Source organism: Labrus mixtus, chromosome 9, assembly GCF_963584025.1.
Source record: "Labrus mixtus chromosome 9, fLabMix1.1, whole genome shotgun sequence".
NCBI classification, from domain to species: Eukaryota; Metazoa; Chordata; class Actinopteri; order Labriformes; family Labridae; genus Labrus; species Labrus mixtus.
The window spans coordinates 9,956,019-9,981,791 of record NC_083620.1 but is presented as its reverse complement, the minus strand read 5'-3'; the positions used below and the strand labels follow the sequence as shown (position 1 = coordinate 9,981,791).

Here is a 25,773-nt window from a genome sequence, read left to right as displayed (position 1 = left end):
CACAACACATGGAGCTCAGTTCACCAAAGACCCGAGTTCACTTTACAGAGTCTGGGTCGGCCCCGGTGTGCCTTGAATGACTTCAAGCCTCTTAGAGACGACGGAATCGACTCCATAGCAACAAATGCACCGACACACAACTACAGCGGTTACTGCTGGGATTTAGTGTTGGTCTTTAGCCTCAATTCACCTTCACCTTGTAGTTAAGAGTTCAGCAAGAGAGCACGAGGGGGGAGGAAGAGATGCAGACACAACGAAGGTAAGAGGGAGGCAGAGGGAGAGGAGAGGAGAGGAGAGGAGAGGAGAGGAGAGGATGCAGACATATAAAGAAGCTTCTGGGGTGAACAGAAGGTAAAAGGGAGGCAGGGAGAGGGAGAGGAGAGGAAGAGTTAAGTGCTCTCATGGGAGTAGACTGTGGTTAAGGATTATTAAATGGGATCAATAACTAACAAGACACACACACACACGCATACAAACACACACACTCCTTTCCTCTCCTCCTTACTTCCACATGCACTCTGCACATCTCTGTTTCCTCAGTCCGTCCTCCAATCTACAATTTTAAATGTTCATCACATGTGTCCGCTCGCTCTCATCTTGTTTTACATCTGCTCTGCATGTCACCGTTTCCGTCTTTCAGCCTCGATAATCAGTAATTAAACGCATCGCCTAACAATTTCCAGCAGTCTGTGGAGCGCCATCATTTTTAACTGCGGCCTGACTGATGTGGGACAGAAGTATAGACTGTTTCTGGGTTTATTCCAGAGTCTGAATAATGTCTCTTAAGGTTGTAGGGTTGTGCAGTAGTATCATGGTGTTCTTATGTGTTTTCATAGGATTGCTGATCTTGTGAAATATACGTTGTGTGTTCTGCTTTGGTTTGTGCTTTACGTGTGAACTTGTACTGCTGTGGCAGCAGCTGATTGTGTGCAGCACTTTGAGCCCGAGGCAAAGTTCCCCGAAGGGACAATAAAGTTTATCGTACCTTAAAGAACTCAAACCTCCAGTGAAACGAAACAGAAGCAGACCGTGCTAATCGCTGTCACATCACGCTAACGACAACAACAACTTCTGGGCAGATAACAGGCGGAGATAAGAGGAAAGCGTCTGCCGAGATTAAACTGTATGTAATCAGGATTTCTTAATTTTCTGCTTTAACTGTAAAGAAAGAGTCCGACCCACGAGGAGTTTCTGCCGTCCTTATCTTATCGTCTGACGCTCCTACAGGTGGAATCTGTTGCATGATAAGGAGCTAGCAGCTCACTCCAAACACACTGCGTTTAACTTCAGTCAAAATCAATATCGTGCTGTTTTCACACATGCACACAACTCCTTCCAGGAGGACCTGTAGTGACTTTTCTGCATGAAGGCGGGGCCGGGTGTGAACGCAGAACGTTATATTGAGGAGTGCAGAGTGATGATTTTTACATGATGGGATCTTTGTCCATGTCACAAAGCAGAGTTAAACTCTTTTACTTGCAGGTTTGTTCTTTCAGTTACATGTAGCATAAATATAACAGTTCAAATCTTCCACTAATGCTCTCCGTCATTTTGTCTGCCATCTTGAATTTCTGCAGCGTCTCTTTTTATGTGACGTCTTTCCTCCTGAGAACCGTCTTCTGACTGAAGACTTCATGCTGTGAGGTCGTGTTGTAGTCAAGACCACACTAACCGAGACCAGGACATACCTGAGACCAGAGGGCTCCGAGACCAAGACAAGACCAAGACCAAGACCAAGCCAGGGCGAGACAGAGACAAGACCAAGACCAAGCCAGGGCGAGACAGAGACAAGACCAAGACCAAGCCAGGGCGAGACAGAGACAAGACCGAGACCAAGGCGGGGCGAGACCGCCACAAGACTGAGACCAAGACCAAGGTAGGGCGAGACCGAGACAAGACCGAGACCAAGACCAAGACCAAGGCAGTGCGAGACCGAGACAAAAGAAACCAGACCAGACCAGAGACAAGAAAATCCTGATCTTGTGTTTAGGGGGAGTGTCGTTCACTTAGACCGTAACGCCTGAAAGGTTGCGGTCGTTACCAGGGAATAAAAATCAAACAACGAATTGAATTGATTTGTTCTTTTAACAAGATTGACGTGGAGAGAGAGCCAATCAGTGGTGGACTTGACCAGCTTGATTTAAAATCTGGAGTCTGAGACCGAGACAAGACCTTCAAAAAGTGGTAACAACACTGTGAGAGGCGTTACATTTTCAGAAGTGCAAATGTGAAAAAGTAAGTTTTCTTTTATTAGCTCCAAATCAAATGAGATCTGAACCCGGGTGTCCAGCTGCTCATGGCTGCGCTCACACTGCAGAAACTGACCCGGTGGGGGAGGGCGCTGTCCAAAGGAGTAAACCATGGACAGATATCAAAGCTCTTTTTTAAATGGTAATCTTTTGAGGAGTTGAAAAGATGACATTGGAGAGACTTGTGAGGACAGCGTGGATAATTGGAGAAATGTTCAACAGCACAAAGCGTTGGGTTTTCTGTTTGTATTTCTCTAAGCGTCAGTTTCAGGATTTTAATAGAAGTTTGGAGGTTAATTTACAGCTCAGCTTTTTAACCATGGAGCACGAGAAGCCCTTAAAGGACTCATCATCGATTCCAATGACATCTCCATGACAACCAGGTACAGCCGACCCTGTGGTGATGAAACTCAAATTATATTTTTCAAGGTCAAAAATCTTCTAAAGCTCAGCGTCCTGTAAAATCGACCTGAAAATTCATATCCAGACGTGTGGTGATGAAAGACAACGCTGTTCTCGAAGCGTCTGGACTACACGCACAGATAACGTCTCCGCTGAACGCTAACAATCTGTAGTTTCACTACGTGTTAAAAATCTTAAAACCCACAAAGATTGTCATTGGTCTGACGTGTGCGTAGATTGTGGCTGCTGTGTTGGTTGGACCGTGTAATGGTTTATACGGTCGCTAGAAAAGCGTCGTCAGCAAAAACATTGTTTTCAAATGGTTCAGCACGACTGCCGGGCGCCGTTTTCTGCTGCTGCATGACACATTTTTCTAGCGGGTTTTAGGACACGCATAAAAACAAAAAAATGTCCAACGTTTCAGCACAAGATGGCGAGTCACAGCGGTCATCAGTGTCACTTTTGGCCGAAGCAGCCAATAAAATCAAATAGGATGCTTTACCTCCGCTTTTTTTGACATTTTCTCTCCTAATCTAGCCGTCAAAGAAACAGCGAGGGGTCTACGTTTACTCTAAATTGTTTCCCCATTCATTTTATTTGGTCTCACATATGCACATGCAGCCTCGCTCCACAGGTGCTCCCAGCTGCTTTTTCCCCAGGCGGGCCTTTCTAACCATACATACAGCTGTTGTGTAAACACGTAGAACATGGTATGAGGCCGGCCGGCCGGCAGCAGACTGGAGGAGCTTTAACATTTAGGGTTAAAGTTCTATGATTGATTCTTATTTATCTAATTAATGGAAAATGTAAATTAACCCCCGACAGATGTTTGATTTCTTAAAGAGAACAGATTGAAATCTGAAACAGCAGATTTGAAGACTGGAGGATCTCTGAAGTGACATCACGACTCTTTAACTTTCTAATCAACGATTGGATGAGAATACGAGCTGAGCACCGCTCACGGCCGACAGGTGGTTTATTCATCAATTATAATAAAAGGCCTCACATCTTTCAGGGACAACAGCGAGTGCCTGCCAACACATTCTGAATCCAAAGCCCGAAATCTAACCCCCTGTCACCAGACAGGACATGTTGTCGGAGACCTGGCCTGCACCCTCGCCATTGTTACTCGCACCCCTCCTTAACAGGGCAGCAGTGAAAAAGAAGACGGAGGAGGGGGGGAGAGTAACTAGAATCTCTGCTGTGGAGAGATAGGGGTGAATAACAAAAGGAGGGAACATGGCTGGGTTGATGGATGGATGAATGATGGACAAGGAGAGCAGGGAGAGCAGGGAGAGCAGGGAGAACGGGGAAACGGGCGCCAAGAATCCTGCTGTGGGGCGATAGTGCCCAGAGAGAGAGAAAGAGAGAGGACGAGGGGAGAGAAGACGAAGAGAGAGTGGACAAGGAGAAAGGGGACAAGGGGAGAGGGGATGAGGGGACGAGGGGACGAGGGGAGAGAGGATAAGGGGAGAGAGAGGGGATGAGGGGAGAGATGAGACGAGGAGAGAGAGGATGAGGGGAGAGAAGATGAGGAGAGAGTGGACAAGGAGAAAGGGGACGAGGTGTGAGTGGATGAGGGGAGAGGGGACGAGGGGAGAGAGGGGACGAGCTGTGAGGGGATGAGGAGAGAGGGGACGAGGTGTGAGGGGATGAGGGGAGAGAGGGGATGAGGGGAGAAAGAGGACGAAGGGAGAGACAGGACGAGGACAGAGAGGATGAGGAGAGGAGGGACAAGGGGAGAGAGGGGACAAGGGTAGAGAGGATGAGGAGAGAGGGTGCGAGGAGAGAGGGGACGAGGGGAGAGAGGATGAGGAGAGAGGGGACGAGGAGAGAGGGGATGAGGGTAGAGAGGATGAGGAGAGAGGGGACGAGGGGACAGAGGGTGAGGAGAGAGGGGACGAGGAGAGAGGGGACGAGGGGAGAGAGGGGACAAGGGAAGAGAGGATAAGAGGAGAGAGGGGACGAGGTGAGAGAGGATAAGGAGAGAGGGGACGAGGGGAGAGAGGATGAGGAGAGAGGGGACGAGGGTAGAGAGGATGAGGAGAGAGGGGATGAGGGGAGAGAGGATGAGGAGAGAGGGGATGAGGGGAGAGGGGATGAGGGGAGAGGGGATGAGGAGAGAGGGGATGAGGAGAGAGGGGATGAGGGGAGAGGGGATGAGGGGAGAGGGGATGAGGGGAGAGGGGATGAGGAGAGAGGGGATGCTGGACCTGTTGCCTAACAATGGATCCAGTGTGTTGCAGAAAGCCGGAGAACGAGGAGGTAATAAGGGATGATGGGGTGGACGGTTAACCACGAGGTTAATGTTCACTTTGTCTTTCACACTCCAGAAGAAGGAAGCATCACAAAGAGCGCGATTTGAGATTTTATTTTATGTTTTTTTTATGGTTTTATAAACATGTCTCCTCTGCTCCTGTTGAAGGCGGGATTAAAGGAGGAGTTCAACTGAACCGTTCCAAAGTCCCAAAGACATGAAGAGAAATACTGTCCTCATTGAAAACAGAATCTCATTGCATTTAAAGAGACACACACACCAAAACGGAGCGTTCTGAGAGAGCTGGTTTATACAGGGTCCTCCTCTGATGCTTGATTCATGTTATATTTTGACCAAAGCACAGCACAGATGTTTCATTTAGACCACAGGGGACTGTTTGAAAAGGTGGAAAAGGGGGATAATACGTCCTCTTAGTCATGAAGAGAAGCTGCAGAGAGGCAGGTACTAAAGCTGCTGAGAAACTGATGAATGGATAAGAAAGTGAACAAAGTAAAGAGACTGAGAGGAAGCCAGAGATACAAAATAAAGAAAACAGAAACAGAGGAGTGGAAATAGACGAAGCGTGGGCGAAGAGACAAAAGACAGGCGGCATTTCTTTGACGACGGACGCTAAAGAAAGGAAGAGAGCTGTGACGAAAGATGTGACTTTAGGAGTGTGTGTGTGTGTGTGTGTGTGTGCATGTGTGTAAAGCACAGAGATGAGAGACAGAGACACTCGGGGGTGTGTGCAGATTGCGCGCACATTCACAAGGCTGCATGTCAGAGATAGCACAACAAAAGAAAGCCCAGCAGATTCAAATTAATATAATTATCAAGTCAGTTATTAATACAAAGCTTCTACAGCGCAGCACGGATTAGCCCACAGGTCACCGACGCACGGCACTGGAAGGAGGACGTGTGTGTGTGTGTGTGTGTGTGTGTGTGTGTGTGTGTGTGTGTGTGTGTGTGTGCGTGCGTCTGTGTGTGCGTGTGGGCTTAGAGTCTCACACAAAAACTCAATCAAGCTAAAACAGAGAAGCCCACACTCTGAACCCGTTATTAACAGTCAGGCATGAAACCAGTTCTGAAACAATACAAAACTGAGGTGCAACCAAACGAGTCGTCATGCTCACTCACTGTTGGTTTAGCACACGCACGCACGGCAAACGCACACACGCCAAACGCACACACGCACACAGTGGGAAAATAGGGCTTGATAAAGTAGAGACAGGGCAATCTGTCATGGTCGGCTAGCTGGTCACATGAGGTTAATAGATTCCCCGCTTCTATCTCCCGTCGTCCGAGCCTTCATCGCCATCATCAGCGATGATCTCAAAACACACGGAATATGATGCCGCTCTTTTAACAGCGACCTGGAAGCCAGTGGGACGGCGTTTACATCCAAAATGAGCTCCGTTTGCTTTGCAGTGCTAATAGCTGTGCAGCAGAAAAAACACACACACACACGTACACATGACTTTCTGCAGAATAAATATGAGGAGGCTGGAGGAGAAATTCCAGGTGAAGAGAGAAACATTCAGCTGTTTGTGTTCACACATGACGCTCTGCACGAGAACTTCAGGAGTTTTCTGCAGGTGTGAAAGAACTTTATGTGTCCGACTTATTCCAAATATGAGCGAGCGTAAAACAGCTCGGGTTTCAGGAGGTTAACGTGTGATTAGGGAAAAGGCGTGTGAGAGTTTCCAGATTTCTTCGACTTCCCACTTTCTCTCTGCTCGTCACAATTTGTCAGGAATCCTCTGACCGATGAGAACGCCACGTAAAGGACGTTATAAAACAGTAATTGATGTTCAGGGATGTCGAAGCTCAAGTTAAAGTCAAATGACCTCATTATAATGAGCACACACTGACAAGCCCGATCTCACACCTGAGAGGAGGCACTGATCCTGTGACATCAGCGCACACACACACACACACACACACACACACACACACACACACACACACACACACACACACACACACACACACACACACACACAGAGGTCCCCTCACCGTGCAGAACAATCCTTTGTGAGGACCGCTCTCCCCCCTCCCTGACATTCACTTTAAATGTTCTTAACTGCTCTGCCTTTTAAAGCCACGATGCAGAACTAGAATTTGCAGAGGGTGGCAATTTAGAAGAGCTTCACGTAAAGGTTAGTTTGTCACTCTTAATCTTCCCACTAAATGGAGCATGGCTGCGCTGGCAACGAGAGAGCAGGACTGCCACTCTGTGGACGACTCCTGCAACTACAACAGGGACTGAATTCTCCTCATGCATTTTGTTTTAGATTATGAAAGGTGAAGACTCCTTTCATAATCTAAGGAGTTTGAATCATTTCAATCTTAATAAAGTTCACATTCCTGAGTCTTTTCCAAACATTAACAGGTCCCTGGTCCTGCAGTGATATGTGACGTAATTTTATTCCGAGGACATTGTAGAGTTTATTCATTTATTTTTGTTAGCAGCTTTAACTCCTCCAGAACATCAACAAGCTCGAGCTGATATTAAAATGTTGATATTGTTTTTCACTGTCCACATTATTCGAAGTCAGGGATTTACAAATCCTCTGATGAGTCGTGTAGAATTCCAGTTTGAAACTGCTTTAAAGGCAGGGTTGGTCATTTTCAGAAACTAGCATGATGTTGAAAGCATCCCCTCAGTGCTCCGTCTACACCCGCACCGTCCCCTCTGTGCTCCCTCTAAAGCCACGCCCCCTCACTCACATGCATGAGCGCCGTGGCTCCAGAAGTGGACCTCAGCTCATCTCTTGCATTGTGTAGAAACTACGTCGTCTCATGTCTCATTCAGCGGTAAGTAAACTCTCAGTATAAACTCCGTCATCGGTGACGCTCTTTGAGTGTGGGCTAGAGCAGGCATGGGGTAGAGAGCGAGCAGGGAGACAGGGAGGCTGTGATTGGTTCATCAGATTGGTACCTCTAGGCAGACATTGGTTGAAGTTTTTACAGACTTACAACTGAAACAGATGACAGATTTTCTTTGTTCCTTTTTCAGAGAACATGAGTTATTAATTTCTGTCAGGACCTAAAGACAAAAAAAGTGGATCTGGAGGAAATGATCAACCCTGCCTTTAAAGTCAATTTTAAAATCACATGTACAGTTCATCTTTTTATTACCGTAGGAATGATCATGTGTGATGAAAATATGTTTATTTATTGGTTACCTGTGAGTTTTAGAATTGATTTTTAAGATCTTACTGCTTGTTCTTTACGTCTTGATGACCAGGCTTTACTCTGAGACCTGCTATATCCATACGAGTCTCACGGCTGCCTCCTGACCCTCCAGCAGGGGACACACTTGTGGTTCCTCGATCTCGACTGATCACAAAAGGTGACCGAGGAACTCTCAGGCAGACAAACTCATTGTCTTCTTTAAAATCTCTTCTTAAAGCCAAGCAGCAACCTCTGGTGTTGAACAATGAAGCCTATGCAGAAGTGTAAAATCCTGCAGTTCCTCTAGTGTCCACTAGAGGCTGGCTGCAGAAGCACAAGAAGTCACATACACACCCATTCTAAAAGCCTGTTTTTACAGCAGAGATTAACATGTTTACAGCCTGGTTCAAAAAAACAAATAGGTCTGATTGGCTCATGTCTCAATCGACACACACTGTACAGGGGGTGAATGTTTTGATGACTCATCAGTTTTGATTTGATGAAGGATAAGAGTTATTCACAATAAGGCGTGTAGCTGACCTGATTGACAGGTTGGTGCGGTGTAACAGTTTGTCAGGAGGTTTAAAACCTGCCTCAGCTCCAGCTCTCAGTCTGTTGTTAGGCTGACTGAAAGTTAGACTGAGTCAGCATTTCCAGCATGGAGACCGCCATTGATGGGACTCCAGCGCCCCCTGCAGGAACAGACTGGTGACCTCAATGCTCCTTGTATAAGAAAGTTCTTTAGATATGAGGATATTCTCTTTGTGAGTAACTTTGTGACCCTCTTCTTATAATGAATGACTTGAGTCGTCTTTATTTCTGGAACAATCTGCACTCAGTAAAACGATGTTACTTTAATCTCTGACCCGTGATAAATTTTAGTCCTCCTCTAATTCCTTTTTTTTTTTTTTTTTTTTTAACAGAAAGTCAATAATGTTTTATGATGCACTTTGGGGACTGCTGGTCATATTTCCTCCAGGACTGAGCTCATTTAATGAAGCAGAAACAGCCTTGAATGAGAATGTTTTCCTGCAAGCAGAAGAAGAACTCTTCAGCACTCTGCTAACAAACAAACAAGCACAAAACGCTTCTGTTTCCCCCATCAGAAGAAGAAGAGCTGCATATTTAAAGTCACTGCTCACTGACGGGGCCGATTGCTGCCCACACCTCCTCTCCTGATCGTGTCGGGTGACCTGTCATTGACACATAACGTCGATTTACCTTTATCACTCAGCACAATGAGCCCATTGTGTTTATCTGGGGAAGTGAGACCAATAACTTCCAGCCCGCATTTCAACGGAGCAGAGATAACACAACATGGTGAGATTTATTCACATATTTCAGCAAGATAAGAAACACTGAGAAATATAAGTCCTTCCAAACGATTACTTTAAAGGCGCAGTCAGTAGAATTGTTTGTAAACACAACATTCAAACTGGACCCCTCCTCCTGGGCTCACCCCCCCCCAGAAGCCCCGCCCCCTGCAGGACGTAGCATTTACGTTTACTGCTTGTACCTACACTGCAAGCTAACGCACGCTAGAACAAGCTAATCGCCGGTGTTTGTCACCTGCCTGTCCAACAGGAAGCAGAACAACTCCACGTCCACGGGTAAAAGATAACACAAGGTTCACCCTTGATTTAGAACGAGCTTTATCCGCTTGATGTTTCTCCTCACTGTGATTATATTTTCTCTTCTTTGCTGCTACATCCGCATCTGTCATATTTGACGATTTGAATCATGTCCAATCACTGAACTGTCTCCACTCCTAAACTCACCTGCTGCGCTGTCATTGGCTGGAGGAAACACACCAGCTCCGCCCAGAAACGTCCCGAGTCAACCAGAACAAACCAGAACAGTAAAATCCAGTCAGAGGACAGGGGCCCTTTCCGAATAGTCACAGTTCAGTATGCAGTACGTACTTTTCAGTATGGAGTTTCAGTATACTGAACTTTCGTGGTCATTCAGTATGCATTTTTTGGGTCCACCTCAGTATACTGAACATTTCAGTATGGATACTAACTTCCGGGTTTCATGCAGTATGGATCGGATGCGTAAATCGTCACGTCTGCCTCCAAATCAAAACAAGCGAGCGTGGATTAATTTAATACATTTTTAATCTAGAGTTAAAGACCCGACTGAAATCGCTACTTTTAATTAACAACAGAAAATATAACAAATATCTGCATTATTATAAAACCTTTCCCCCTCTATTTAAATAATGATTTCACTATTTAAATGTGTCTTTATTGGTTTATTTTATATTCTGTATATTACTGTCTTTCATTTGTACTTTCCTTTATGTACTGTATGTTATTTAGTTATTTAATCTGCCTTTTACTTGATTTACATTGTGATATTGTTTTTTGTTTACCTGACTGTATATGAGCATTACTCTTCTTGAATAAAGCTAAAAAAATAAAAATAAAAAATAAAAACGGGTGGATGCGGCCGGTTCGGGAAACGTAAATGACGTCACTTCCATACTGAATGAATCAGATGAAGTAGGCACAAATATCTGCCTACTGTGTGTGCATACTGAATAGTAGGTACTAACAGTATGCAGCACGGATAGTAGGTACTGCCTACTGAAAGATTGAGTATGTACTTGGCAATTCGGATACGGCCAGGGTCTCTGCAGACACAGTCACCACCACACATGGAGGCCCAGAAGGGACGATGGAGCAGCTTTACTTTAGGAGAAGTCTGTATTTTATTTTGAAGGTCCCTACATAAGTCTGTATTTCATTTTGAAGGAGAAAGCTCCTGACTGGATCTTTAACTGACCTTTTCTTGCTTTCCAGCTTTAATCAGCGTTTAAAAACAAACTAGTCAAAGATCACAAACGCAAACACCTGGCCTGCACTTTTTAAGTCTCTTTTGAGCGCTTCAAAGACACGGTGACAGGTTTACTCTGGTGAGATAACACGCATATCAGATTAATTCTGGTCAGCCTCAATAAACCAAACGACCCCGAGCTGAGCAAAGATAAGACGGGGAGTGACGTCCTGAGCATGAAACCAATAAAACAGGATTTTACACCCTTGAGAGATCACTCCCTCTCTATTTCATAATCAAATATGCAACTCTGCTTAGAGGAAGTGGATGGTTTACTCATCCAGCCGACACTAGGGCTCCCTTAACCCCCCTGCCCTCCACCCCTCCCATCCTGCCCAGTGTCAAAAATGTTTTACATTTCCTCTCTACTGTAAGTCATGTGCTCTGTGACCAGGTTTCCACAGAAGCCTTGCATTCTCTCTCTCTCACACACACACATCAAGCTCATGGCATGATGTCACATGTGGCTGCAGGTATCAGGAGTAAAATGTTAACAGAGATCTCCATCGGCTTGTCACAGCGCAGACTCAGGCATGCAGCTCCGGAGCCGTCATGTGTTTAGATTAGTGACTCTGCTCATCTCCTCTGACCTGCTCCCAATTGATTCTCCTGTGACAGTTGACAAACATGAAGCAACACACACACACACACACAGTCATGTGAGGGGCCGTCTGGCCTCTGTCTGGGGTCATGTGAGTTGGGGGCCTCAGTGGTGACTTGATACTATTGAAAACACTCGCTCTGCTTCTCGCCTCGTTGCTCTCCCAGTTAAGCTGCATACTCTACATAACTGATTCCTCATACAGTAAAGATATTCTGATAAGTGAAGGATGAAAGGAACACACACATACAGTCCTGGTGTAATGTGTTATTCTGAGTGAAAACTGGGAGTACTATGTGGCGGGGTAAATGATAGCACGATTGATCTCTGATGCTCTTTTATAGCCCTGTCATGTCAGTTTAGCACCTTGGCAACACTCACTTTGGAGCTGCATCAATACTGAACGCTGGCGCTCAGCTAAGAAGGATAGAGAGAGACGGATGGAGAGAGAGAGAGAGACAGAGAGAGGGAGGGAGGGAGGCAGAGCGAGGGAAAACAAGCATGAAAGAATCCACTTTGAGGTTAAGACTTTAACGCTCTAACCTTCTGAAGAGTGAGGAAACACGCCTGTCAACCTGATGGATTGTTAGCTGTTAGCCCCATGCTAACAGCTAAGGTTTCAGGATTACGTTGCATGAGTCATTTTAAAATGTCTCTGCACATCTGTGTTTCCTTTGACTCTCAGGTGTAATCAAAGTGCTTAGGCCCCGTGTCCACCCAGTGTCTTTCCGGGCTGAAATGCGCTGGCTGTGCACTCGGGAGCGCTTGCATAAAGCGTTTGTGCGCTGAGAGGAAAAGCGCTGCACATCCGTCCTGTCTCTATCACAACAGTCTGTTGACAACGGCCGCTGTATGACCGACACTGCTCTGCTACTTTTTACTGCATGTTTTATATTTGAGATCAGACACGGAGCGAGGAGGATGTGGGTACAAGACACGATCCATAGGAGGAAAAGATACCAGGCATATCATTTGGAAAAAGAGCACCAATGACATCAGCAGCGCTTTTCTGAAAAGTTTAAAAATTTTCAACTTAAGCGCTCGGCTTCTATGAAATCTGATTTGCAGTTTTATTATTAATCACTGAGGAGAAACTATTGGTCACCAATAAAGCTTCCAGATTCCTCCTCGCCATAAGAGACGGATATAATCATGATAAGAGTTCGAATGTTCAAGGACCCCATTAGCTACTAGATGATTGGCGGGTTCAAAAGAGCGCCGGGGATGTCAAGAGCACCTTTCTGAAAAGTTGAAACATTCAAGGCGAAACGCTTGGAGAAGCCGAGCAAAAAAAGGCAGAGCACTAAAAGAAGGTGCTGGGCGGCGTGCTGTTTCTCCAGGTGGCTGCGACCTGCTGCAAACACTCTCTCCTCATTGGTAGGGCGGAGGGCGGGGGCGGAGGGTGTTAAGCGTTCCCTCTGGCTGCTGTTTTAAAGGTCCCATATTATGCTTTTTTCTGGTTTTTTTTTATGCTCTTTAGTGTGTTTTCCAAGTGTCCTGTGCATGTTTAGGCACATCTATTTGCAAAAATTCAAAGTCCGCAGAAACGCTGCTTCTCCTACCTCCTCCTGTTAGCTGTAGCATTAGCCGCATGTAACGCTCGGCTCTAGCCCCCCTCGATAAAAAAATGTCAGTCCGATGTCATTGTCAGTGTGAGATCACTGATCTAAGCCCATTGACTCGTTGTGGCAAGCCCTGCAGCTCATGATGCACGCCCGTTAACTTCTGTAGCACGCCCACGATATGCCGCAGCCTGCGGTAGCACAGTAGTGCTAAGGTGCTAATGTTTATGCTTCCCTCAGACGGAGCCAGTGGCTGCATTCCCCAATATAAATGTAAAAGAGGCGGGACATTTCCGAGAACCGTGCTGAGCGACTGACCAATAACGACAGAGCGGAACGGCAGACCAATCAGAGCAGACTTGGCCCACGTGGGGTCTAACAGTGGGGGCTCAGCAGAGCGTAGCTGACGGACTCAGAGCGTAGAGGGAGCAAGGAGGAGCAGTACATGAAAACAGACACTTTTTTAGAACTTTAGCTATTGTGAACGTACAAAAGTAGGTACATAGATTAAATATACGAACCCCAAAAACCCCGTCCTTTTAACCACATGGTTAACGTTAAACGTGTGTATCCATGTCATGGGTTCAGACATAAATCATTCATTTGTATCCATCATAACCTTCACATCACCCTACAATCGTTTCCCTCTCTCACTTTTCCTGCTGGCTGTGTACAAACTTCACCTTCTTAATCTTTGAGTGTGAGAACTGAGCCGGTCTGAGCGCTGGACCAGGTCCATTATGATTTGCATTTTAGCCTTTGAGCCGATTTCTAGAAGCTTTATTGGTCAGTGGGGAAATAACCGCCAGTCACACAGAAAGTTTCCATCTCCCACTCAGCAGTGAGAAACACGTAATCATTAATGATCACAGAACTCGAGTTGAGAGTCGAGATGGTCAGATATCAAGTAGGAGTGACACCGGTCGCACAGAAGAGCTCGTCTTTGTTCTATAATCATTTTAATTCATGCATTCACTTCACACATTCATATAGCTGCTTTCACACATACAGAAAAGTCCTGATAAACTCCTGATATTTCCGTGCTGAGCGTCATGTGTGAACACAAACAGCTGAATGTTTCTCTCTTCACCCGGAGTTTCTCCTCCAGCCTCCTCATATTTATTCTACAGAAAGTCAGAGTGAGCTGATGTGAGAACGCAGCAGGATATAATCAGGAGAATTCACCTGGAGCGAGTGGGAGGGGGTGGTGACGTTTATTCCCTGTGATCGCTGCACAACCATAGACTGTCTGCACGCCACCTCTACCATCTCCGTGCTCTCATGAACCTGCTGCATTATGTTTCCTGTTCTCCAGTATGTTCTTCTCTTTAGTTGATCTCTCTACCCTGAGGGTCTCTTTCTAGTTGGGCATGCCCAGAAAACCTCCAAAAGGAGGCGTCCGGTTGGAACGAAGATCAGCTCCCTCTTCACCACGACGGTCCGGTACAACGCCCGCAATACTGCCGACGCTGAACCAATCCGCCTGTCTCACCCTCACTGTGAAGGAGACCCTGAGATACTTCAACTAAAAGAGTCACTCCCCACCCAGAGACAGCATAGTCCAATAGACATGGACCTGGAGGTGCTGACCCTGTTAATGAACCCTAAGCATAGTTCAAACTGATCTGGATCTGGACTGCTGTGGTCCTGGTCTACAGGAGACTCTGAAGGAGAGAAGTCCTCCACTTTTCTGTCTCTAAAGTGTCGTCGCTTCATGGCTAAATAACCGAGCTAAACTTGCTAATCAGTTTCTGTGTGTGTGTCGCATAGGCCGCTTGATGTTACAGCTGATGGTGACAGCACAAAGAACAGAGTGGGCGTGTTTTATCCCCCCCCCCCCTCCCCAATCCCTGTCCATGTTGATACATCGGCGGTCGAATGGCATTATTTGAATTTCCACGGTCTATGCACTTCAGCTGAAACGCTGGGGTTTAGTTACCCTTTAAACTCAACGACTGTGAGATGGTTTTACAACCCGAGCCGGTCTAAGAAGCGTGATGGGTCCTCTTGGATTCTTTTCTTAATCTTTAAGCTGAGTTCTCGTCGCTTTATCGGTCACTGGGAAAGTAATCCGGCACTGGGAACGTCTCCAAATCCAACTCAGGGTTGAGAAACACATATTTATACACATCAGGGTTGGACATTAGCACCCATCCCCCGCAAAATACGGCTGATTTCTTTGCATTGATGGGTGAATTTGCTCAACCTCCCCTGACAAACATGTAAAGATGTAAAACTCCATCACTGTTGATGACCCAATGTCGACCTGATGAAGTCACACTGCTCGTTGTTTCACAGAGTAGAAGTCTCTATCATATTGTCCACTTTCATCCATGCATGCTGCCGTTGTTCAGATGGATTATCGGACACCTGGCGTTGGATAACGCTCGCACTCAGCACAGATGGTTCTGAGATTGGCTCTCACTGACGCTTCAGTTGTGTTTGTTGAAGCAGAAAATGAACCCTGTTTGCATTATGTGATAGTCACTAAGTATTGGATTTGATCTGCTGTATCTGTTTCTACAGCGCCGCCGTCACGCCGTCATCAACACGGAGGTTTAATGACTTTGTTTGGATCTGTGTCGCGGCCTTCCCACGGCTGTGTGTTTATGAGGAGGGTGCTCGTGTGTTTGTGTGACACTGACCGGTCGCAGGAGCACGCCACGAGCACGCTGAGCAGGTTATAGATGATGAAGGTGAAGATGACGGCTGTGATGGTGCCGCGGGGGATGGAGTAGCTCGGGTTGGTCAGTTCACCTGGTAGACAGACAGATTTAAGGTCTCTCTCACACACACACACACACCCACATTAAAAGGATTCTAAACGGCTTCACTGACCTGACATGTTGGATCCTGCCATGATGCCGGTGCAGCCGTTAAACATCACAGCGAACACGGTGGCAAAGGTCATCATATTTCCTGTAGTGTAATCCACGGTGTAGTCAGCTGTTGGAGGAGATAACAGCAGGAAGTCAGTGTTGTTGTTTTTTTATTATCAGCATCGTCACTCTCAAACAGAACGTTCCCTTGAGTCTGTCGCTGCTTGCCTCCACACCTCAACACAAAGAAAAGTAATTTGACTTCATAGGACATGGAGCTGCTCGTCTACTGTTGCCTGGACCAGCAAAGATCAGATACGCTAACAAACGTAAATTTTGAGGCAGCAGCAGCCCAGCTAAGTTCTTTAAATGAAGACTTTGCTCATACATCTTTGTTTTTGAGTCACTTATCTGCGTGCGCCCACAAACGTCAGGCCACCCCAGTTTAAAGGGGTGGAGTCTGGACACGCCCCTGGCTACTGACATCGGTGCATGCCACATTATTTACCAATGTGTTGATGTCTGTCGACATGGCCAATATCGATGTTAAACTAATGCAGCAGTGCATCCTACATACGATCAATACCAAAACAGTCAGACTTCATACCAATATGTCTCCAGCTGAAATATAAACCAAAGCTGCTGAGGAGACTTTGCTCAACCCTACCAAACACATTTTTACTCTCCAAAAGTTCTATTTTTCAGCCAATCAGCACAAAGTACGTGACGGCATGATAGTCAAACACGACCACAGCAGCAAAGCACCGCCTCTTCACTCTGGTTATTCTGCTCCTTTAAGAGTTAAGTTAGAGGATTTCAGAATAAATGAAGATGGTTCTTTTCTCTCTGAAGTGAGATACGTGGTTATAGACTGATATGTGTGTCTGAGTGTTTGTGACCTGTTCAGTGTGACTTTAGGATTATTCAAGGCTTGACAGTATAATAGCTCTCACATGTGTCTGCATTCATCCCCCATTAAGGCCACTTAGCTTAGGAATCATGTGAGTGGGAAAATAAATTCCTGCAAACAGAGTGCAGAGTGGTGAGCTGTCCGTGGACGAGCAGAGAACATGTTCAGATCAGTCGTAACTCGTCACCACAGCAGGTTCCTGTATAAAGCTTTTTGGGAAATGTGTTTGCCCCAAGTGAAGGAGGTCGAGTATCTCGAGATCTTGTTCACAGAGAGCGTAAGAGTGAGATGGACGGGCGGATTGGCTCAGTGTCTGCAGTAATGCGGGCGTGGTGAAGAGGGAGCTGAGCCTGAAGACAAAGCTCTCGGTTTACCGCTCGATCTTCGTTCCAGCCCTCACCTGTGGTCTTGATGTTTGGGTAGTGACCGTGTCTGGGCTCAGCCTGAGAGAGAGGGGGAGGAGCTCAGACATTCAGGGGGAGCTCGGAGAAGAGCCGCTACTCGAAAGGAGCCCGTTAAGATGGGACGGGCATCTGATTAGGATGCCTCCAGGACGCCTCCAGGACGCCTCCCATTGGACGCTTTCCAGACACGCAACTGGGAGGAGACCCCGGGGGCGGACCCAGAGTTCTCTGGAGGGATTATATATCCAGTCTGGCCTCGGAACGCGTCAGAATCCCCCTAGGAGGATCTGGAAAGTCTGGGTTGACTAATACGCCTGCTGCCACCGCGACCCAACCTCTTCATCCACCAACCATTAAAAAATAAAAGGCCTAAAAAGTTCAAATCTGTCATTACTAAACAATAAATCTATATAATTCCTCGCTGCATTTCCAATCCAACTTTACACTTTAACACAGGGCTTGTTATTGAGTCCCGGCTTAACTCGCAACTAAACCGGTTCACAGCAATAGATTGAAAATTGATTCAATTTCCACAAGACATTATTTCCCACTGCAGTTCACCTCTGACCTACTTACTCATGAAGTAGGTCCAGTCTTTAAGTCTGCCACTGGCCTGATGGCAAAATTAAGATTTGTACAAGTTTGGCACAAGTTTAAGTTCATAACGGCCGTGTGGCAATCAAGGGGCACAATGAGTTTCATCACCGTAACAGCTGAACAATATGGAAATAAATCCTACTGCTCTTATTTTGACGACGTGATTGTGACATGAGGCTGCACAGTGGTTCAGTGGTTAGCGCTGTCGGTTTGAATCCTCGTCTGACAGGAGTCTCTCTGTGTGGTGTCTACATGTTCTCCCCGTGCATGTGTGGGTTCTCTCCGGGTACTCCAGCATCCTCCCACAGTCCAAAGACATGCTCGTTAGGTTAACTGGTGACTCCATGTCAGCCCTGTGATTGGCCGACATTGATTGAACTTCACTTAAAGCTGAAGTCTCAACACATTTAGGCGGATTAGTTCGATTTGCAACTCCCAACAACCAAACCACCACCAGTCCTCCCCTCGTCGTCTATGTTGTTGATTGATTATAATCTAGTAAATACCGCCCCCCTTACCGTTCAGGTTCCCCAGCAGAGTGTCCAGCTTGAAGCCCGTAAAGTTGCCCGTGGTGGGAAACTCGGACCCGTTGAAGAAAGGCGAACCGGGCAGCGTGATGGTGCGAGGTCGCACGGCGAAGAAGCTGGCAAAGATGGTGCCCAGGACGACCATGACAACCAGGAAGATGATGAAGGTGGCCTTGGCGTAGATGTGGGCGCCCACCAGGCACACAAGCAGACACAGCAGGGCGACAGCCGTGCCGTACAGCAGAGACCACCAGTAGCCTGATGGCAGGACCTGGAAGTGGGACGTTGGCAGCGTCCCATCTAGAAGGGTCAAGGGAGGATGTGATGAGGGGAAAGACGAGGGGGGAGATTTGTTAATGTAAACATTGACTGAATAGCTTGACCATACCGTCCCCGTTTGAGATCATTATAAAATATTGAACTCACCTTCTGGTACTCCGAAGGTGGCCACGATGGCTTCAACCAGACCCAGCACATAGAGAGCGCAGCCGCACACGTTAGCAAAGAAGAACATGATGCCAATACTGCCACCGAACTCCGGTCCCAGCGCTCGACTTATCATGTCTGACCAAAGTTAAGGAGATTATTACTGACTTTAGAGCTAGAAAGATTTAGTCTTTACTTTAGAGGTATGAAGGGGCTGGTTGTCTCCTTTTAGAGAGTCCAGATAAAAATCAGAGTAGAGTTAAGTACCTGGAACCTTTCAAGAGGGAACTTTTCAAGGTTCCTGTTCTCCTGTTCTCACGGAGCAGCACCGCCGGACAGCTGGCGTGCAGAGAAAAAAGGAATTCCCGCGGTAATGACAGATTACACCCGCGACAGTGTGAGATAATACGCTGTATGTGGTATAAAACCGTATAAACACAACAGCAAACACACATAAGGTCATTGTTCTGAGCCCTCAAAACGGAGTGTTTTATTCTGAACATAAACAGGATGTCGTTTCGGTGTCTGACTTCCTCTCCTGCTCGATCGGCTCTGTGGTGATATGATGCTCAGTGCGCCAACATCCTGCAGAAACAAAAGCTTTGTGTATCTGCTGTAGAGGACTGACGGAGCTGAGACGCCAGAGGAAGCTCACACTGCTGAGAATCCGACTGGAACACTCCAACTGACCATCGTGTTGATGGTCGGTATCAACACTAACAGGAAGGTGATCGTTAAGTTACAGGATCCAGGAACTTTACACCTTAAAAGGGATAAAACGCTTTATTCAGCTCATCGTTGTCTTTTTTCCATCGAGGTCTAAAGTCCCCAGATCAGAATCAAGCGGTTCACTGATCACTTCATTAAATTCTGAGTTTGCTTGAAACACAGAGAAACAGGTGGGCCGGCTGGGTTGAACATGTGGATATTAAACAACAGATGACTCAGATTTGTTCCTGGACTCGAACAACTGGAGATCGTTTGGAGACAGTTAGATAAATAAATGGTGATCTATTGGAACGCTTCGGCTCCGTGCCTCATCGTTAACGGTGTTTTCGAGAGCGTTGGAGGCAGTAGGTTGGTCGACCAACAACCAATGCGTGTCGTTTTTTTACAAACGCATCGATCTCACTAAGCTCGATTCGTGCGGTGCGCGACATTAAAATTAAAAGGCCATTGCAGAGGAATGGCGAGAACATCTATGCATGTCAAGGACGTCGTTGTTGGCGTGGCGTTCTCATGTCAAAATATGTTAGATTTTTGTGTTTTCATGTGGACGAAGATGTTTTTGAGAACTGAGCGTGTGGACGGCAACCTCTGTTTTAACACCCCCCTACATGTGGGCCAGGCCTGGTGTGTGTGTGTGTGTGTGTGTGTGAGTTGAGGATACAGTATGCTCCTCCAGCATCCAAGGCTCCGTTGGTGGAGATGGCACAGACGGAGAGCACGGTCATGGAGATGATGAAGTAGGCCACCAGGAACATGGCGATAGCTTGGTAGAGTCCAGAGTGACCGACCGCAAACCCTAGGAGGAACAACAAAGACAGAAACTGTCAGAATAAAAGCAGGTCAGCCGGTCAGAAGCAGAACTGCTGCCTGTGAAGAAGTGCAGATGAAAACGGGAAGCTGAATTCACTGGGAAGTGAAACGACAGCGTGGCATGAGGGCCACTCTGATAGCCATTGAGTGTTGGAAAGAGAGACTGCAGAAGTTTACCATCAGTTCACTCTGGGAATCTTTTATTGCATCATAATGAAAACCACCATCTGCTCTCGCACTAAATGACTCATTCTTACATTTCTACTTCCTCAGAGTGAAAGGCAAATCTACTTTCCTGGAATGTTTTTTGATCCATCTTCTACCAATTATCAATTAATCCATCCAGTTATTTGTACAGGTAGCCGGTTTTAAGGCACCCCCACACGGCCGTTTTGGACGCCCCTCGGTTTTCCAGATATGAGAGCAGTTATCAGGTCAAACCAACAGGTGTTGCAGCGATGGAAGCGGGCAAGAGAACTGGTTCAGATAGAAGTGATTGTACCCGACCTAAAAAGCCTCTGCATGTTTCTAATAAGCTCCACGAGCAGAAACGTGCTCAAACTAGGATCAATATTGGAGATGATTTTGAAAAATGGAGAGAGGTTAGAACACAGAAAGGTTTACAGACCGATGCAGAGCTGGATAAACACTGAAGCTTCAGTGTCCACCACATGGCAACCTGCGTGAGCATCGACTCTAGAGAGGAGGGGGCGGGGGGAGAGACAGCTCTCTACAATGTTTAGAATTTAGACTGCAGTACCCATTTTAAACACTAGGGGTCAGAGTTACATACTGCTTCTTTAATCTAAAAAATGGGGCACTTTACAGTTTAACTGGGTTTGGGTGAAATGTAACAGATTTAAACAGGAACAGATTAACGTCTGAAATCGTACCTCATGGCAGACTTTGTGACATCGCCAAACACCACATTGTTGTCCAAAGAATCAATATAATTTTGAGGGTTTGACCGATACGGGATTTTGAGGGCCGATTCCAATACTGATAAATATCGGCCGATATCTTTCTGAGGTTTATCTTCAATCTTTACTCTCTCCCTATTGGTGCTTTTTTTGTCCGATGTTTTGGTGAATACTTGCACAAACTGCTGTTCCAGCCACCAGGACTTATTTTTCTCATACGTTGTATAAAGGACAACAAAGGCTTTCAACCAACTATTATTGGCCAGCTGATTAATTGGTCGGGGTCTCTATCCTTCCGCCCATCAAAACATGACAAACAGGTTCTATATGTATCTGAGGGGAAGAAAAAGGTGATAAAAGCCTTTTTATTCACATGAAATGTTTACAGGTCCACGATGACACCGAGGTAAAAACCTTCAGAGTTTCCTTTATCCAAGAAGAGTAAAGAAGAAGAAGAATCTACTACAGTCTAATAGAAAAGTCATGCAATGAACTCAAAACTTTCCACATTGGAAGCAGGGAGCCGTCTTGGTTGTGCGTGACTAAACTCTTCTATAGACTTTATATTCAACTTGCCCTATAATAGTTCAGCAGTTGTGATTGGTCCAGCTTGAATTAAGCCGGATGAAGATCGATAAATGTGAGCAAGCAAATGAAACACCGGCTTGTGGATTAGTCTGGTTCCCAGCCTACACTGGAGGACTGATGTTGGCTGATTCAGGGTTTTAGGGACTACTGTAGTCCCTAATTACAGCTCAGAGGAATTACTGCAATAATCAAAAATCACACTTGGACTTTGGTAGAAGTTACATTCAGCCTCTTTCCTCCACAAAGCTCAAACTAATCAGTATTTATCAGGATTTTTATGACTCAAATTTGAGCTTAATTCTTCCGACCAAAGACCGTTTCTGAGATGTTCTGTACGAACCAGTTCAATCAAGAACTCTGAGCCACTGGCCTTTGACAGTTTTCAATCCCGCCAAAGCTCGGAAAAAGTCCGCCCGACATCGCCTCTCTAACTTGTGCAACAAAACAAGTTCAGATATTGGCAACAACCTTTTTCAGACGGCATTTCTGCAAAAGAGACGTAACTACACTCATCCACCATCACGTCTTTAACGTTCTGATTCTGAGAAGGCGAAATATCGGCATCCCAGTCTGTGAGGTCACATTGTGTTTGGGGTTGTGGGATCACGGCACAGCGGGAGCTCCACATACACAAACAGTCAGACAAGCACACACACACACACACACACAGCGCTGTTCTCCCCCGCTGGCTCAGCTGATCCCGTCTCTCCACTGTTACTACCTCTGAAGACGGTACAGAGGGGGGGTCACTTCTTCCCAACATTATGCCTCCAAGACATTCAGATTGAAGGAGAGGTGTCACTTAAATATCACAGCTTGAAACGGCGCTCTGAACAGGAGGGTTAAAGGTTCATGAGTGAAACATTGCTAAGGAAGAGTCATGTGCCTCTGATCAGAGTGTGACAGAATACCTCAGTGTCACTTTGTACTCTGTTTATACATTTAAATCCCATCAGCAGCAGCTTCCTGCTGTGACTAACAGCCGCTCCACCTTTATCTTCTGAGGCGTCACATGAGCCACATATCCACAGGACAGTGTGTCTCTTATTTACCTTTATAGACACGCTTTGCGATGATGTGCGACTCCACAGATTATTTTATGTTAAATACGGATGCACTGCCGATCGGTTTGTTTGGGAGAATTTTGCCGTTGATCATAAGTGCACGATGATTTCTAAGATATCTCCTTCGTCCTCATGTTGAAGCTTTCACAGCTGATTACTTTTACAACAGTTTCACATCCACAATGAAAGCACTGCCACTTCCTCTGCAGGGTGGCACGTCACAGAGCGAACACAGTACTCTCTACTCCGACACAGATAATGAGGGATGTGTGTAGAGAGAGAGACTATGTGGGTCCACTGCAGAGTGAAACAGGTAATGTCAACATAGCCAGCCATAGTTTTTCCAATAAAAAGAAGTCAGTGCTGATAAATTACGACATCATGTTGGTGCTCACACTTTGGAGAAACTTTAATATTAAAAAGTAAATCTCTTAAAGCTCAATCATCCCCGACTTATCCAACCCATCGGCAAATCTCAGGAAGGTCCAGAACTTATAAAAACAACATTTTATTTCCAGAGGACAAACTCTCTAAAGACTGGGGAAGTGTGCAAAAAGAAAATGAGGTTCTGCATCACACGTCCAGTTAGTAAAGTGTTATCAAACATGTTGATACACGTAGCTATTATTCAAACTCAAAGACGGATGTGATGGAATCAGACAAACTTTTACTAAGAATTAAAGAAGACACAAAAAGGTTCTCTCAGTCAAATGAAACGACACTACACAGATAAATAACTCTGTTTGCATTTAACTTCAGACGCCACAAAATCAAACCTGCAAACGTCAACAATGCAGCAATGCACACATAAAGGATCCTGGAGCTGTTTAGTGAAGGTGTGAATGAAACCTGAAGTGTTTCTTTAAAGCACATTAACACAGAGTCTGCAGAGACTCCACTTCCTGCAGACTGAATCCTTTTAATGAGTCACCCATCTCTTATTGACTTTTATCTCATGGTGTGGTTACCTCTCAGAGCACACTTAACTCCGTCCCACGGCGGCTTAATTTCCCGTCTGTGAGGGTTTGGAGCCGGAAGGGTCCCGGACCAAAGTCTGGAGAGGTGCCAGGTCACTTCCTGAGTAACGCTGCAGTGCCCTTGAGCAAGGCACCCAACCCCCAACAGCTCAGGCGTGTTCCCTGCGCAGCGGCCCAACTCTGACATCTCTCATCTCTCTGGATTACAGAGTGTCAAACCAAAAGTTCCCCTCTGGGTTTCATAAAATATGTCAAATTAAAAATAACGGTCTGAACTGAACTCAGAGATCTAAGATGCATCTCGGTCCAAACATCAGAACTAAATTGATAACAAATTATTGGGGATAGAAGATTCTAATATTTCGCCTTTGGACTTGTACCTAAATCAAATCAGTTTGTTGGTTTTCTTCCCAGTGGCCTCCTCCATCATTACTCAAAGGTCATGATGTTAAGTCAACTTTTCATGTAAAGTATTCAGGTATCCTAATTAGGGTAAATTTGTTTTATAAATGTAGGACCCTTAGTGACATTCCTGGAATCGTTAAATGACTAAAATGTTGAATGGGGTTTGTTGTGCAGGTCTGGTTTGGACATCACGAAACGCTGTGCAGAGATTTAAGTGGAGGCTTGTTATGAACGTCACTCACCTACTCTGAGAAACACAACCACGCTGAACATCGACAGCAAGGTGGGGATCACCACCCCGAAGAAGATCGACAGCTTTTTTGGTTGTCTCTGCTGGTTCGGCTTCTGCCTGGGGGTCCCCGGGCGCTGCTCCGGAGCCTGCCCGGCCAGAGGCACCCGCCGGTCGGATTCATTGACGCTGGTTGAGAGGCGGTAGTGGAGGAGAGGAGTCCGCTCGGCCATGGCGCTTCACAACTACATAAAGTGCTCCAAATGAAAGCAAGCCAGCAAGCTAGCTGTCTCAGAAGAAAAGTCGACACTTTAGAGGAAGTTTTTCTAAGATGCTCCTGATTGACAGCCGGTAAAAACACAACCATAATAACGTCGCTACATGGTTAGAAAGTAAGAAATAAGAGTTTTCAGTATGTGTAAAAAATAACTTAAATAAAAAGCAGTCTGTTAAAATGAGCAGCGCTAACTCCTGGAGGTATTTCACTCAATAAAACAGAACCTTCTGCCCACCGCTGATGCGTTTCTGCTCTTTTTCTCAAATAAGAATCATGTGACGTACACACGTCACGCGGCGTCAATCACATAAACAACATCCGGTCGACACTTTCAGTATAAAAGCTTTTGAAGCGTGAAGCATGTGCATTAGTCAGGACAAGTTTATTTGTGAAGCACGTTTAAAACAGTCTCAGCTGAGCAAAGTGCTACACAGACAAAGAGAAGAAATAAACAGTTTTTATTTTTATTTTAGGTTTATTTTTGGGCTTTTATGCCTTTATTAACAAAAAGGACAGTGGGTAGAGTTAGAAATTGGGGAGAGAGAGAGTGGGGACCGACATGCAGGAAATGAGCCACAGGTAAGATTTGAACCCGGGACTTTGGCCTCCGTACATGGGGTGCGCGCACTAACCGCAAGGCTAACGGCGCCCCCAAACGAACAGTTTTTAACAAATTAGACCTGTTGAGCTCAAAGGTCAGGGTAAAGATTAAGAAAGTATTTTTTGGGGCGTGTAGTAGCTGCACCTGATGATCGCCCCTGAGTTTCTGCTGAGCTCGAGGGACAACAAGGAGAGACCGCTCAGAGGAGCTGATTGATCATCTTAGGGTGAAAGGGGTTAAAAGTTCTGATGAATAAGAGGGGGTTAAATGATGCAGTGAATTAAATACAAGTACTACTATTTGTGAAGTGTAAAATCAACAGAGTGCCAGTGAAGGGAGGCGAGTACAGGGGGGATGTGCTCCCGTTTACATGCAGCATACAACAGAAACAATCAGGAAAAAGA

General features: G+C 46.0%; 1 protein-coding gene across 1 annotated transcript in view; it reads right to left on the bottom strand.

Annotated features, from left to right (window-relative positions):
* zgc:153039 (uncharacterized protein LOC767698 homolog) overlaps positions 1-25,009 on the bottom strand; it is a 56,833-nt gene extending 31,824 nt beyond the window's left edge. The window contains exons 1-6 of the mRNA XM_061046161.1: positions 24,505-25,009; positions 20,160-20,294; positions 18,770-18,907; positions 18,335-18,643; positions 15,925-16,032; positions 15,732-15,843 (exon numbers count right to left, since the gene is read on the bottom strand). Coding sequence (XP_060902144.1) covers positions 15,732-15,843; positions 15,925-16,032; positions 18,335-18,643; positions 18,770-18,907; positions 20,160-20,294; positions 24,505-24,724 — 1,022 coding nt within the window. The 5' untranslated portion in view covers positions 24,725-25,009. The remainder of the gene's footprint in view (positions 1-15,731; positions 15,844-15,924; positions 16,033-18,334; positions 18,644-18,769; positions 18,908-20,159; positions 20,295-24,504) is intronic.
* Between the last annotated feature and the right edge of the window lie 764 nt (positions 25,010-25,773).